Source organism: Alligator mississippiensis, chromosome 4, assembly GCF_030867095.1.
Source record: "Alligator mississippiensis isolate rAllMis1 chromosome 4, rAllMis1, whole genome shotgun sequence".
NCBI classification, from domain to species: domain Eukaryota; kingdom Metazoa; phylum Chordata; order Crocodylia; family Alligatoridae; genus Alligator; species Alligator mississippiensis.
The window spans coordinates 17959233-17975805 of NC_081827.1; the positions used below are offsets into that span (position 1 = coordinate 17959233).

The window sequence follows — 16573 nt, forward strand, 5'->3', positions numbered from 1 at the left end:
TGATCAGTCAGAAAAAAGTACCCCAAATATTCTGGAATATATAAAGATCCTAGGAAGATTGGGTAGTGTTCTTGAAGAATGACACCCCAGTAAAGTATTTGTGCAGGCTTACAATTTAAGCCTTAAGTCATTCTTTCATCAAAGAATGGGATTTACAACTAAAGAAAAAACTTTGTACATACATTTCTACACAAAATACACCAGAGGGCAGACACTTAGCTGGCATCTATCTGGGTAGCTTCAGTGACTTCAGTGGAACTACATAGATTAGCAACAGCTGAGGATCTGATCCTTCATCTTTTATGATCTTCCACCCATTGGCTGGTGTTTCCATCTTGTTTTAAATGGTTGCTTTATTACTCACACCATGGAGTTTCAGACCCAAGAACCTTTGAACTTCAGCATCACACTAAACATGACCAAGTTCTCTGTATGTCTGTCTTTGTCATAGGAAAACTGTCTTTTCATTGCAACAGCAACAAATCCACAATTCCAGACTTAGGGTCATATTCCAAAGCAATAAATCTCAAGGCTTTCTTCGTGCTGATGCCTAACATAAATCATGGGTAAACTGAGATCTGCGCCGAAGTTTTGTATACTAAGTATATTGCATATGTAGCAAATTCAGAACATTTACTGAAGGAAATGCAGCTATAAAGAAAGCATTCCAGCTCTTAGAAACCATAAACTGAAGTATGAAATATTTGTGGTACAGCATGTTATTGTGTAAAACTGAGCAATAATTTAATTTGTTTTTATGTGCTACATATATTTTCCCTCATGTAAGTGAAACTGAAGAATCAGTTTACATAGGATCATAGAAAGTTAGGGTTGGAAGGGACCTCAGGAGGTCACATCTAGTCCAACCCCCTGCTCAAAGTAGGACCATTCCTAACTAGATCATCCTGATCATCCCAGACAAAGTTTTGTCTAGCCAGGTCTTGAAAACCTCCAAGGATGGAGCTTCCACCATCTCTCTGGGTAACCTGTTCTAGTGTTTTACCACCCTCCTAGTAAGCAAGTTCTTCCTTATATCTAACCTAAACTTCCCTTGCTGCAACTTAAGACCATTGCTCCTTGTTTTGTCATCTGCCACCACTGACAACAGTCTATCTCCATCCTCTTTTGAATCCCTCTTCAGGTAGTTGAAGGCTGCTATTTAGCCCCCACTTAGTGTTCTCTTCTCTAAACTAAATAAGACCAGTTCCCTCAGCCTTTCCTCATAAGTCATATTCCCCAGCCCCCTCACCATTGTTGTTGCCCTCCATTGGACTCTGTCCAATTTGTCCATATCCTTTTTGTAGTGTGGGGCCCAAAACTGAACATAGTACTCCACACGTGGCTTCATGCTGGAATCATTTTTCTTGACCTACTGGCAACACACCTACCAATGCAGTCCTATATGCCATTAGCCTTGTTGGCAACAAGGGCACACTGCTGGCTTATTTGTCCACTGTGACCCCCAGGTCCTTTTCTGCAGAGCTGCTGCCCAGCCAGTCAGCCCCCAGCCTGTACCGGTGCATGGGATTGTTCCATCCTAAATGCAGGACTTTGCACTTGTCCTTGTTGAACCTCATGAGATTCCTTTTGGCCCAATCCTCCAATTTGTCTAAGTCACTCTGAATCCCATCCCTACCCTCCACTGCATTTACTACTCCCCACCCCTCCCCCAGCTTGGTGTCATCTGCAAACTTGCTGTGAGTTTACAACTGCCCATCAGAGAATGATGTCTGATAAATTAATGCTTGCAAAACCTTTATAATCTTCAGTGTGAACTGCTATAGTGAAGGCCTCATTTGTCAGCCTGACTCCTCAACTTAATTTCCCTTTTGTGTGCAGGAGTTTTGTTCCCACACTTCATTGCAGGTCCAGATACCTGCAAGTCACACGAAAGTCTATCTGACTTGCAGGTGACATGGTAACACTTTAACTTGTGCTCCCAAATTGTGAACAAGTTCTGCAAATGCAGTTACTGATATGTGGCAAAACACTACTAGAAATCAATTCAGTGTTATACCTGTGCATGATTTTTCAGTCAGGTATCAATAATAGCCATAAATAGTGCATGGGTGTCTGGTCCTACCTGGCCAAAGTGAGTGCCTATAAGGTACACCTTAGTTTTCTTTGCTCATTGCCTACGTTCAGTTTAGCAGCATGGAAAAAATATCTTCCATGGAGTAGATACACTCCCTTCTGTGCGGATAGGCAGGAAGAGGGTGGACTAAATTATAGCAAAGAGAAATGAGCCAGCGATCTAGTATTAAGTAATAAGAACCAGGTACAGGACCCTGAAAACTAGGGGAGCCGATTATGGAACCTAATCAGAATCTGATTTCCATCTTGTTGATCAGGATCTGGGACAAAGCCATAATTAAGCCCTGTATGATGTGATTGGGTTACTTTGTGTGTCTCTGTCCCATCAGATTACATTTAGCGATTAGCCATTTCTTATTAGCATGGCACCAATCAGTATTATCCCTGTGGGCTGCAGAACTGCAATAAACTAAGGAAACCCTTTTATGGCCATTGACATAACAAGTGATAATTAAACCCAGACTAATTAGCAGGCCATTCAGTATGGTCATATTTTCCTGTCCTGTGGCTGAAAACTTAGGCCAAGAAGTTTTATTCCCAATGGATGTGTCTACACGTTGCCGTATAGCAACATTTCTACATTTCGTCTGGAAGACCTAAAGCATAGTGCAGTAACTGCCTGTACTGTGCCATGCATGTGGCGCATGGTTAGATTTTGCCACTATGTCGCCATAGCAGCACACTGAAATGGGGGGAGCGTGCTGCTACAGCAACATAGCTGCTGATCGTGTGTAGACTCACAGTATCGCTATATTGCTGTAGTGCTCCTTATGGCGACATAGCACATCTCTACATCACCATAGGTCAATGTGTAGATACCCATTGCCTCTTTAACTATAGGTCTCCCCTCCACACTCGACTGCTCCATGGTGGGAAAAAAAATCATATCAGAATGCTTGAAAATATGTGTGTGAAAACCCAGGTTTCAATGTATCCATTTAGTTTGTCCTAAATGTTTTGTGTTGGGGATCGTTTGGCACAATTTAGGTCCATCTGTCAGTAAAGCGAATTAATAACAGTAATCTTATCTTCTAAACTTAGTTACTCACCGGAGCCCATTGATCCTTAAAGAGAAGCCTAATTCAATTTGTGTGAAATAGTTTGAAATACTACTCTGCAAAACTTGATCTAGAACTGAGATAATGCTCCACTCTGGTACCTGAGGTCTAATCGGAGCCACCATAGTGATTAACATATTGTATCTTTGACCTCAAGGGCTTTCCACAGCACCAAGCTACCATAATCATAGCAGGATCTTCTTAAAAGAAAACCACGTATTAAAGAATGTGATTTTTACAACTGCAACATGTCTACCTGCCTTCCTCAGATTCCATTACTCCAGTTGCTTGACTTTATCAAAACTCCATTTATGTTTCCAAACTGTAGCATTCAAAGGAATTTAAAAATGTGCTGCCAACAGTCATATTCTAATCCAAATAAAACCCCACCAAAGATCTGCTAACCTTTATTTCATTAGATCAAATTTTTCTTTGATGCTTAAGAGTAGATTTTTCTCAAAAGCATAACCAAATTAGAGCCAGGTAATTAGGACAATTTTCCATTCCCTTATTACTACTAACTTTAATCTTGAATTATTTGTTTTATTATATCCAACAGTTATTATTCGTCTTAACTTTGTGTTCTATTTGTTCTGTGATATTCTGTATTATCCTTGATGTAAATCTTTTCAAATAGTAGTAATGATGGTAACAAATAATACAAATGTCACAATTGCCCATATCCATAATGTTGTGATAAAGTATGTTGTCTTTGTTGAAATTAAAATGTTTAGATCATTTTTTCAACTAAATTAGTATATAACCACAAAGTATTTTGATTTTTTTTTTTTTTTTTGGAAATCATAGAAGCATTGAGTAGTTTGCAAGAGTTACTCTTTCAACGTTTTTGCCTTCAGAAGAATGTTGACCTCCATAGTTTTGTTATGCTTGGTACCTTAGTACTTTTACCTGTTGCCTACATTTGCCAAAGTGAATAATAAATTCGGATGTCCAGCTGGAGATATCTATAAGGGGACTGGTTTTCTAAGGCTGAACACTTATTATTGTCCACGATATTCTGAGACAACACCATAATTAACAGACCTAAAACATTATATTGGAATCTCCATCTTTCTTGTTATGGTAACGGCTTCAGTAACATGCAACAAACTAGGCACCCTGTTATTTGGGACCAGATTGGCAAAGTTGCACCTTTTTCTGAAAATTCTGTTTATTGAAGAAAAACACATATTTATGCCTCAAAGGCTGAAAACAATACGTGGCCTTAGGTCATGAAATTCAAATGTCCTCTACAGAGTGTGTAGCTTTGAGGTTTCAAGGACCTGCTCACATGAAAGTCAGTGTCACAATTTCAGTGGCATAAATAGAAACAGTACAACTCACTGGTGCAAGACTATCTGTAAAGCAAAGAAACAAGTAGTAGAGCTTTAATTCCCCCCCTTCCCTCCCCAAACAGAGGCTTATATCATTCATCATGCAATAGAAATATGGATGTCTTCAGGGACATATACATTTTAGTTTCTTTTACTTGACACCGAGAAGATCAGCACATACTTAAGATCTGACAACTTCATTAGTTTGACAACATTTTCCCAGCTGCCCGTGTATCCACACTGAGCTTTCTAACAACATCTGCACATGTATTTTAAAACAAGTATGAAAAATTTCCTATCTCAGACTGGGTAATAAAATGTGGTCGGGTAAATTTAGTGCATTCTCATCTTTAAGTATACCTCTGAGGCAGCTGACATTTCATGACAGCACTCTAATAATATTCCACTGTCCCGTTCATTCTTATAACAGCTGAAGCATGGTTATAGTTCATTTTTTATTGTGGTATTTCTATAATTAAAAGATTTACATCTTTATGTGACGGATATTGTGCCAAATCATGTCTGACTGATATGGAGCCTCTTAATCCATGTATTGGAAATAATTACACATGACAATATTTCAAAGAATTCTGGTTTCTTTTTACTTGGAGTACATTAATTAAGCACCTGGACATTTTCTTTTTCTTTTTCTTCAGATATTGGGACTGTTCTGAAAGTGGTTTCAATTCCTAAGGAGACTTGGCATGATTTAGAGGAAGTCTTGCTGGAAGAAATGGCAGTCTTTCGGGTAAGCGCTGCTGAATTTCAAGTGTCAGGTTGTAGATTTTTTTCTGTAGACAGCTGCAAACTGAATTTTTTGCAGGATGACCACAGAGTAGCTTGGCATACCCTTCTAATTAGCTTGTCAATTAGAGTCCCAGACACTAGTCAAAATAAACCTTGGAACTTTCAGCACTGGTTGGAGGTTACTGATAAAAGAAATTACATTCCTAACTCTTGTTGCGAGTTTCAGTGGTTAATCAGCATCACTGAATCTCCGAGCAGTTGTAAGTTACAGTTGAACTAGAGGCGTTTTCTGGAATCTCAGCAGCCTCCTCTTCTGTAAAGAGATACAAAATAATATTACCTAGAAACTTCCAGAAGAACAATTCAAGAGATCAGCGTGGGAGGTGATTCTTCAGTCCTAGTCCTGGGTATTCCAAGACACATCAATTAAAAAAATTACCAACATACACAAATTAAGTATGCACTTTCACTAGTTTAGGGGTAGTGTTGACTTCCAGCCTTTTCCTGCCCCTGATATCTTCAAGAAGAAAAGAAAGCAAGTAACTACATTTCCAAACTGTCTTTGTGAGTGATTCACGACTTTTGTGCCTGACTTGAGTTACCTTAAGAAGGCCTGAATTTCAGAGTGGAAGTTTTGTAGAAATTAAAGTCAGTTTTCACAAAGTATTTACCCTCTAAAAGTATCTGCCCTCACACTGAGGCACCCAAAGCTGAATTACTAGTTTACTAGTAGCTATATAGACTAATTACTTCTGAATATTTAGGCAGAGTATTTTTTAAAGAGTTTCTAAAGAGATTTAGATAGATCTTAAGGGACGTTCTGTATTTGGCACACTACAAAAAAATTAAGGTTTCTTGCACTATCTGTCCATTTACTTCATCTTTAGTTGATGAGGAGACACAACATATATGGACAAGACTTGTAGAATTTTTTACTTTCAACATTCAAATGTTTGCAGACAAAGTAAACACAATTATCAGTGTCCGAAGGTTGGTGTACCTCGTTATCAGGCTCTGTTTAATTTTTCCACCAACTATTTTTCAACAGAAAAATAAATGAGAAGCTATGAGGGTAAAACAAGTTATCTCTGGATACTGACTTCTTTATTTCTTATATGCAGCAAAGTCATTAGGTATACTAGAGTATAACCTGTCAACTTTGATAGTATTAGGGTCTCTTCCTTAACAAAAGGAAATTACCAAGCTAAAGGAGATATAATTAATAAAGTATATAGAAATATAATTAAATAGGAACAACAGAATCAACATGTAATTTCAAAATGTATTTTCAGTGGTACCATAATTACTGGCAGATTAGGATTTGAGATTTAACTGTACTCATGCTAACTTTACTAGGTGTTACATGAATGTAGTTTGGTACTTTACGTGTGATCTTCATTGGGTATGTCTACACGTGCGCTTAATGTGGATGAATGAACTCCAGAATATATTTCTCAAGAGTTTATTCACATGCAGCACTTGGAGCTTGGTTGGAGCAGTCTGGGCTGACAGGGGACTCAGGAGGTCAGTCTTCCAGTCCAGGACTGCTCCAACTGGGCTCCATGTGCCACAGGGGGCCTGGCTGGGTGCAGGGTGCTTCAGTGTAGGACCAGCTGGCAGGCAGCCCCCACACTGAAGCACAATTTGCCCCAGCCAGCTTCTGCACAGCACATGGAGACGGGGGAGCAGCTGGGTCCCCTGCCAGCCTGGACCACTCTGCCTGGGCTCCATATGCTATGCATGAATAAAAAAGAAGCCAAAACATTTCCTGCAGACCTAATTAGTCAACTGTGCAGTAAACATCTCGTGTAGATGTGTCCATGTATCCTCCTTTAAACCGCTTTGCTCAGGAAAGGAGCTTTGAGATGGGAATAAATGTATAACAAGAAGAAAATCAGATCTTTTAATAGTAACTTTCAATTTACCACATCTAAGTTTTTATTGGATATAGAAGAGTCTGTATCGGTGTCATGAAGAATGTATTTTACTGGGTAAGCTGCAGTGTGCTGAATACAATAGTTTTTTTTTTCATTTATAATTCCACAAAACTTCCAGATCTATTACATTGATAACAAATGCCTTTTTTAACCCAATTTGTGCAATATTTCTGTGACCAGCTGAGCAAACAAATGAATGAGTTCAGCTTTCATTCAAATGTTACACGTAATTGATGCTTTCTAATACCAGGTCTGTTAACCTATTTGTAAAGGCGAGTCCACATACTTAGCATCCACTGAGCCATATCAAATTCTCCCAGGATCAGCAAGTTGAAAACTTTGCAAGTGTGAACGCTTAATAACAACTATATTCATGTACCTTGGTAAAAATAGGATGTATAGGATCAGTAAGAGAGTTTTGGGATGCAGTAAGGTTTGTATTTCAGTGAAACTCCAAATTTAGTTGCAACAAACAGCTCAATCCAATATCTCTTACTCATGTGAGTAATCTCATAGAAACCGCCAGGACTACCCAATTAAGTTGGAGAGTTAGGATCAAGCCCTGATGCAGGATGTTATTAAATATTCACTTTTACAAAACTTCAGTGTTTGGTATAATAAGTAATTATTGGCCCAAATTCTGGCTCCATTATGTAGGCACAATGTCCCCTTGATGTCAGTATCTGAATAGGGCATAGAGGATTTTGTACATTGCAGTCGTGTCTATATGTACATTAATTCGCTTTTCCTAATGTGCATTAAATTTAGTACCTCCTATGTGAGGTACTAAATAAATGTGTATTAAGCTGTCCTAATGTGTAATACTAATAGTGCATGTTTTTAAGTGATGCTTAATGTGCAGTAGCCTATTTTATTGTACATTGGCGTAATTGCACTTTTTTTACATGACACTTTAATACAAAGTAAAATAGGCTACTGAGTATTAAATCACACGTGTAGACATGCCCTGTTTTGCTTAAATAATCAATATTGCACAGCATGAAAATGTTGCTACTTCTTCTATAGTTAGATCCTGCAACCCCAAACATTACGTGTGTGTGTTCTTCATTTAGGTATCATTAAAATATGCAATCGATTTCAGTTCTGTCCTCCGTGCCCTGTGAATATTTTAAAAGGTTATTATTTTCTCCATAATAATATAAAAAATATTAATAAATCACTTCACATTAATTATTGTTAGGATGACTCAGAATTAGTATGTATCATTGAGATTTTTGTGTGTGCGTGCTATGTGCATATATTTCAAGGATTCCTGAAAATGTTAATGTCATGATCTGTGCAGAAAGTAATAGCACAAAGTGAAAAAACAAGAAAACCAACATATCTGGAATAATAAGAAATATGAGAAATGACTTGGTAATTGCTGCACTGAAGATGTCCAGATTCAGCATAGCAATTAATGACATGCACAGACACACGTGCACACGCATGCTAATTCATCTATAACAATAAAAACATTCCATTGTAAAAGTCAGGAAGGAGTACCATCACCAAGGGAGACAGTTCGTAGCTGGCAAGACCCTGTAGCAACACTTCCATATTTTTAAACTATATCTTCCATTTTAATGCATTTAATGCTTTTTTTTTTTTTCTAGGAACCTACCATTATTTCAGCAATGAAGATTTCCACAAAGCAGGTACTGTATGCACAAGCTTTAAATCATTCTTTAAATATTTACTGGCCTGTATATTTCAGAGACACTAACTTGGCAGTTAGTAGAGACATATTAATTATACCAGCAGCATCTCATCCTTTTACATAAACACCAGTATTTTCTCAAGGAAAATGTGACAGGCAAAGGAAAAAGGGAAAACCTAGTGTGTGCATTTCTGGCAAGGTGGAAACTAAATGCAAACTAGCCAGCTGTTCATAGGATCTCAGGAAAAATTCCACATTACTGAAGCCTCCTACATGACTACGAAGCTGTTAAATTTACAACATGTCTCTATTTGGACTTTCACTTACTGCTGCTCCTAGGGAACTTAGTGGCAAAACTCTCCGTTGATTTAAGTGGAACTCCAGTCATTTTCTACATACATTATAACATCTTTGATCAAGGAGACTAAAAGGTGGAGAGGTGCATTAAATATTATGAGCTCTTTCCCTGTGCCTTAGCATCATGCTGCTGGCTTTGGGCCTGATTCTGTAAATCTTGCTTGCCACCATGAATATTCCCACTAACATTGTGGTTCTAAGGATGACACCTGACAGGTTTTGGAGGATTGGGTCCATCTATGATTGTGCACATTCCACTATGTGCCATTCCCCCATCTGCAACAGGTCCGTGGGAGTCCTGTACCCTGTTAATATAGAGCTTCAAGTGAACCTTAGGGGTACCTTTTAGTTGTGCCAGCCCCCTTTACAAAGCTGAGTTACATCCTAAAATGAAGAAGATTGCACTGCATTTGAAAGCTTATCTAAGTCTATCCCAACCAGGCAGTTGGTCTAATAAACCATATCACCCACAAAAAATCCTGGCTTATGTTATAATGAACAGACAAAGCTCTCCTTTTTAGAGGCTGAAAAATGCATCCAGGCCTCCACTGTACTCTGAATATGTCTCTGAAAAATTGCATGCATTTGAAACAAAACATGTTGTTTGGGGCCACTTCCCTGACACAGTTTATCACTTAAAATAACAGAAATGGCAGTGTAAAAAGAATGTGCCACTGAAGACAAAAATATTTAAAAACAAGCCTGTCAAGTTGTATATATGTTTACAGCAGACCAAAATGCTCTGCTTTTGATTATTTTTATAATCACATTCCATTAAAGCAGCCAATCATATTTTATAATGGCCTATGCATTTCAGTACAATCTCTTCTTCAAAGCATCTTTATTCATTCAGGAGTGATTACAATTTTCCTTGAGCCTTTTGAAAACAATTTTACAATATTAACATTGTCCCAAGCTATAAAGAGCATTTAAAGAAAGTTATTCAAGCAAAGTTAAGATCATGAAATATCAGCCAGCCTTGGGTTAAAAAGTTACAGAATCATGATGCAGCATGACAAGCTTTTGGCACTGCATCTTTGTATCAAAGAAATATTTGGCAAGGCACTACCATATTATATTTATGATTTAAAAATGCTGTAGGTTTTCTAGCTTGAACACATCGCTCATTGTGTTCTGATACATAGGGGGTTTTCATAAAAAACAGTGTGATAACAGAAAAAAATGAGTTCTATGCATTACACAGAGCAAAAGCAGAAAATGTAAACAATAAAATTATCATGTTTTATTAAATAATTTCAAAGAAATCATTTTATTCTTTTTATAACTAAAAAATAATAGTTATGAACTAGGTGGAATTAAGTCTGGTTCACAGGGCTCTGTTTTTGCAGCTTTCTGTTTATTTCTGGATACTCTAAAAGGTTGATTGTTCCCCCACTTCAACATTTTATTATTGCTACCTTTCCAGCCACCCCATCAGTTCAGCGAGTCTCCACACTATGAATCTACTACATTTCAACTCACTTTTCTTTCTTAAGTATGGTTCCACAAGCTTTGTTCCCAGTGTGAGGTTTATGAGATACAAACACCTCTGCAAAGGCATGAATATTACCTTTCTAGGCTGGACAACAGAATGAGGGCCTTCTCTGTGGCCGCATCTACATGAGACGCTTACTGCTCAGTAGCTCGTTACTAGTGCACAGTAGCATCATGGGGCACAAATCATGACACAATACTACTGTGCATTAGGCCTGTGTGAAGCAGCAAGTATTCGACTCGAATTTGGATTTGTCCAATTTGGAGGGACAGTGATTCAGTTCGGTGATTTGAGTCACTGTCCCAATTTGACATGGCCAAATTGGTTTTGAAGATTTAGCACCGATTCAGAGATTTGGCCATAGACTAAACAGGCAACAGTCCTCAACCACGCCTCCAGCTGGTAAATCTGTTGTGGTTGGGGAAGGGGGGAGAGAAGGGATGTGAGGGGGCACAGATCAATGCCCCCACAGTGAGGCAGGGATTGGGGCTAGGGCTGGGACAGGCTGCCTAGCCAGGGTGGTGGGGCATGGGACTTGGGGAGGGGGGCTTCTGCCACCATGAGCTGCCACATGCTGCCGGTCCAGGAGGGCATGGGAGCAGGCGTGTGTCCCCAGATCTGCATGAAGGCTACACTCCAGATGGGCAGTGAAAGGTGCTGGGAGTGGTGGCTATGCCCTCCCGCCAGTCGCTCAGCCGGGGCACGGAGGCATGGGATGGTGCCACTGTATTGCCTTGGACAAGCAGCACACAGTGCTGGAAGCCACTTCAGCCTCCCTACACTCCCAGACAAGCCACGCCTTTGCTCCATCACGCCCCTGCAGGGCAAGAAGCACCATGGCATGGGGGCGGGCGCATGTACCTGCATCAGGGAAGGACCAGTGGCAGGGGCTATGGAGAATTTTAGGGTGGTGGCAGCCCTCCCATAGTCCCTACTCCACTGTGCTCTGAGGGGCAGGAGGAGACAGGGCTGCACTCCGGGCTGCAGCTGGGGCAGCCCAGTGGCAGGCAGCTAGGGCTAGGCTCCTGGAGTACAGCCCAGCCCAGCCTGCCCTGTGCAGATCCAGGGGCACACGCCTGCTTCCATGCCTTCCTGGACCGGCAGTGTGTGGCGGACTGCAGTGGGAGGAGCCCCACTCCCTGAGTCTGCCGCCCCAATCCCTCCTTCACTGTGCAAGCATTGATCTGCCTCCCCGCGCCCCTTCCCTCCCCCCTCCGCCCACCACAACAGACTTACCAACTGGAGGCAGCTGTGTCCAGCATGGTCAAGGACTGCTGCCTGTTTAGTCTATGGCCAAATCTTTGAATCAGGGCCGAATCTCTCCAAATCAATTTTGAGGCTTCCAATTCGATTTACACTTTTTAACGGGTCTCCCAATTTGATTCAGATTTGGCTGCTGAATTGGACTGAATCTCCTCCAAATCAAATTGGCCATCAAAGTTTGGCACAACCCTACTACACATTAATGATCTACTGCATAGTCATCGTCACCAGGAAGCCATGTGGGGACACTACTATGCAGTAGCTCAAATTACTTCACAATCATTTAGTACTTGGGTATGCAAGTACTAAATGAGTGCGCAGTAACAACTGTGCAGTCAGCGTCCCATGTAGACACGGCCTGTGAATTCAGAATGAGCCTTCATATGCCAGCTGTTTTCAGCTTTGTTCTCTCTCCTTAGAAAGGTTAGATTTCAGTTTAATCACTAAAGTCCCCTTGTTCCTCCTATAGGGGTCCAGTCTCCTAAACTCACTGACCTTCAAGACCTATTCAGTTCTTGCTGGATTGACAGCACACCTAGAACATCTGACCTCTTGGCACATCTCAGTGAGCCTGCATGTGCAGCTTGCAGAGTTTTAGATTCATTTGAGGTGCTGCAAACCACATGTGGTGCACAGGTACCCATTTGCTACACTACTAATTTGCAGCACAGTAGATTTTTTGACACCGGAAGATCCCAGTGTCAAAAAAACCCACAGCGAAAAACAGTATGGCACATGTGGCAGCAGCATGCACTGCTAGGAAGGGAGCTTGGTCAGCTAGGGCCATGCTCTGGCTGCTGGCCAGGCTCTGAGTAGCCAGCCTGGCACCGCTGATGCTCCAGGAGGCCCCCAGGACCCGATAAGGATGCTGGGGCCAGCACAGGTGCCAGCTTCTGTTACCCAACCCAGGTCAATTTGCCATGCCACTGGGGTGCTCGTGCAGGGGCATGCCTGGAGACAAATAATAGTGATAGAAATATGTGCCACTGCTATTTGTGCTGTGGGAAGTGCATGCCTCTGCATGTGCTCGCTCATCAGGACACATCCTTTGAGTCTATACTGTCGTTTGACCCCCTGCAGCACCTTAATAGCACAGTTGTTACAGGAACAATGTGTGTAGTTAGTCATGCTGACCCCAGATACTCCATCATCTGGGTTCCACAGTTTGTGTCTTCAACTGGTGGCAGGAAACAGCTCACAGAGATGTATTTAACACCAGATCTTTCCCCCTCCTTGTCTCCTGCTGAGTCAACACAAACAGGCTTCATTGAGTTGAGTAGGAAACAGCATGATGGTGAGTAGACTTTTGCCTCTCTCACGCCTCCAACTTAAATTCGCTGAGAGGCTCGTCTTCTAAAAAGAAAAGTTATAAGCTAAGGTGGTCTCCGATAGACAATGTCAAGCTCTTAGGCCTCATCCAAATTTCTAGTCATGGGAATGAAATAGCAAGATAATCTCTCAAACCTTCAGGAATATTTTACAATCTATTTATCCACACATGGACGTATGGTGTCTTATTCAGTGAACACCATTTCTGCTCAGAGTGGATAGCAGTCGCCCCTGAAGAGAGGGCCGGCACAAAACACACGCTCTGCTTACGTGACCTCTTACTGGCTTGCTGCAGAGGGACTAGTGCCCATTCCTCGCAGTGAACACGTCATTGCCAGAATGCAGAATGCATTCTTTCAGCACATACACTGTGATTGTCATTAGAAAAGAGCAAGTTATGCATCTACCCTTCAGAGTAATTCTGTGGGATTTGGGCCTCTCATTCCCTTAAGGTCTTTAGAAAATTCCTTCCTAAAATATTTGTTTTTTTAAACATTTTGTTTTGCAATGGTACATTTTTCACTGCACACCAAGATGCCCCAGTTCTCTCTTATTCCAAGCACCAAGAAAAAGGCTGCATCTCAAGTGTTTTCTGTGTGGTTTCTGATTGCAAACAGTGACTACTGGACTGCAAAGAACATATTTTACTCTTTCCTTATCCCACTAATCTTTTCTATGGTGCTGTTCCTGCAGTAGTTTGGAAGGAACTCTGAAAGGATAAGCTCCTGCTATAGCTTGATCTGATAATCAGCTGATTGATTAAACACAAATTCTCTTGGGAGAGGCTTTGGGCAAAAGGAAGTTTGACTTCTATGACAGAGTAGTACTGAGACATGGATACAGATCATTCCCTTAGTGCTTTTTCAATTTCATATTGCCTGGAATGATATATTATCACTCTTTAACATAATGCTCACCAGCTGCATCCTAAATGCATTGCTCTGAAGCAAAGAGGGTGGCAGTCTTGTGACCATAGGGTGTCTAAACCACAGACTGTATTTGCCGGTTTGAAAGTAATGAAGTTTCCAGCAGGAGCAAAATCTTTAAGTAATTTTACTTTGGCTTTATCACATATTTTTAATTTCCCATGATGGTTCTCTGTTTACATTCAGCTTAGAGTCTCTTTCTGAAGAGATTTCATAGACCTCAAGTTTTTGATCGGTTATATTAGTGTGTGAGAAAGCTATTATACATTGTAGATTGTTCCATGGATAGCCCTGGATGCCTTTTACATGTTATATTGATTTAAGTTTGTGACACTTAGCTACATGCTTCTATGTGGTAATACCCTAGTTACATACACTAATATTATTATACAACAGATGCCTAGACTTTTGATTCACACCCAAAGATCTATCATTTCTCCTGTCAGTCATTCGTTCCATGCAGTATTTCCTCCTCTTCTGTTGTGTATCAGTTGTTTGAGCATAAGGCTTTAGCCAGAGTAAATCTTATGCATCCTTGTATGATTTGCCAGAAGAAGGCAGCTTTGTCAGGACTCCATAAGAAGTTGAAAGGTCCTGGAAAAGGGGCTAAGGTGCCCTTCCAAATGACTTATCCCTGCCATCTCTTGATCGCCCAGCTCTGAGCATCCTCAACAAATTGGCAGCTACCATCATCTGACTTGCACGTAGGGTTCCTCTCTAAGGTTTTATAGGGTAGATCCAAAGATTCCCTAAAAACAGGGATTCCTACACCAGTGTCTGTCCTCTGAGACAGACAAACAAATGAAACATTGTATTTCTATGAGAGGCTGCTTAGATTGGGAACTTAAATAGTGAGGTCTTCCCCCTGGCAGGTTCATTGCCTGGAGGCCTACTGCTTTGATGTTTGGGGGCCTTCTTCCATTGTGTAATGCCTGTTGTCTACCTCACATACAGCTACATTTTAGTGGCTCTATACATATACTAGGATATTTTGGTTTGGTACTGAAGGGCCTAAAACCAAAATATTTCTGACCGTGGTGCTGCACAGGAATTGTACTTCAATTTCCTCATATCCCCTCTGTCTTCAACAGACCTAAGTTCACAGCAGGTTATCTGGGAAGTGGGCTAAAAAGGAAGTGTTTCAATTTTCCATTTTAGTGTGGTGCTGCATCCTGCTATGGTTCCCATAGGTGTCCATCATCTTATATGGCAGGGGTTGGCAACCTCCGGTGCACATGCCAGAGCACGGCACATGAAGGCATTTTGCTTGGTACATGCACCTTGGAACAGGCGGTAGGGACAGGGCTGGGGCTGCACTGCCACAACAAGGAGTGGGCCCTTCACAGCTCCCCTGCTGTCCTCCCTGAGGTGTGTGTGCACCTGCTGCCAACAATGAGCCAGGCTAGGGCTCTGCAGACCTCAGTGCAACTGCTTGCAACCTCCCTGCCACCTGCTGTGAGTAGCCCCAGCTCTGTGGTGGGCAGCAGGGCCCTGCCCAGGGTCCAGGTTGGCTGAACAGTTAGAATGACTGGCTGGGGTGCAGTATGCTTTGCAGTGGGGGAGCAGGCAGCACCCTGTGCAGCACCCTGTCTTCACGTGCCACTTCCTGGCTGGGTGGGGTGCAGTGTGCCTTAGTTTGGGGGATGCCTGCTGGCTAGCCCCATACTGAGGCACCTTGCAGCCCAGCCAGACCCCCTTGCAGCACGTGGAGCCTGGCCAGATGCTAGGAGCAAAGGACACATTGTAGGGGTGTGCTGTGGCACAAAGTAATGGCACAAATTTGTGCCACTGCAAGTGCACACCCCTGATTGTCTGGACACAGCCCAGGAGCAGACATCATAGCACTATTATGGTGTAAAAAAAAATATACATGAGAGGAGAAGAAGGTCCCACAACACACACACACACACACACACACACACACACTAATGTATTTTGCCTGTCTTTCTAGTGAAATCTGATCATTTGCAAAATTGTACTTTTTTCACAGCAACAGCTCTACATTGGCTCAGCAACTGGAGTTTCACAGCTTCCTTTGCACCGCTGTGATGTGTATGGGAAAGCGTGTGCCGAGTGTTGCCTTGCTAGAGACCCGTACTGTGCCTGGGATGGCTCTTCTTGTTCCCGTTACTTTCCCACTGCTAAAAGGTAGGAACAGTTTCAGATGTTGGAATCGCATGCTACTCGCCTTGACTGATTGTCTCAATGTGACCTGAGGGCTTTAGAGATTTTTCATAGGGTGGTTAACTGGAGCCTTTTTTAGTCCAAGGAAAACAAGTCATGGGAGTTACAAGCAATATCAAGCCTTGCTTGATTGAATATTACTACTTCTTGGGATTAATTGGAAGGACCATGGTAAAAAAAAAAAAATCA

At 41.5% G+C, this 16573-nt stretch overlaps 1 protein-coding gene across 3 annotated transcripts in view; it reads left to right on the forward strand.

The window, feature by feature from the left end:
* Window positions 1-16573, forward strand: part of SEMA3A (semaphorin 3A) — a 464022-nt gene that overhangs the window by 427600 nt on the left and 19849 nt on the right. For all 3 annotated transcript variants that reach the window (XM_059725813.1, XM_059725814.1, XM_059725815.1), the window contains 3 exons: window positions 5143-5234; window positions 8787-8828; window positions 16191-16348. In XM_059725813.1, the coding sequence (XP_059581796.1) occupies window positions 5143-5234; window positions 8787-8828; window positions 16191-16348 (292 nt within the window). The remainder of the gene's footprint in view (window positions 1-5142; window positions 5235-8786; window positions 8829-16190; window positions 16349-16573) is intronic.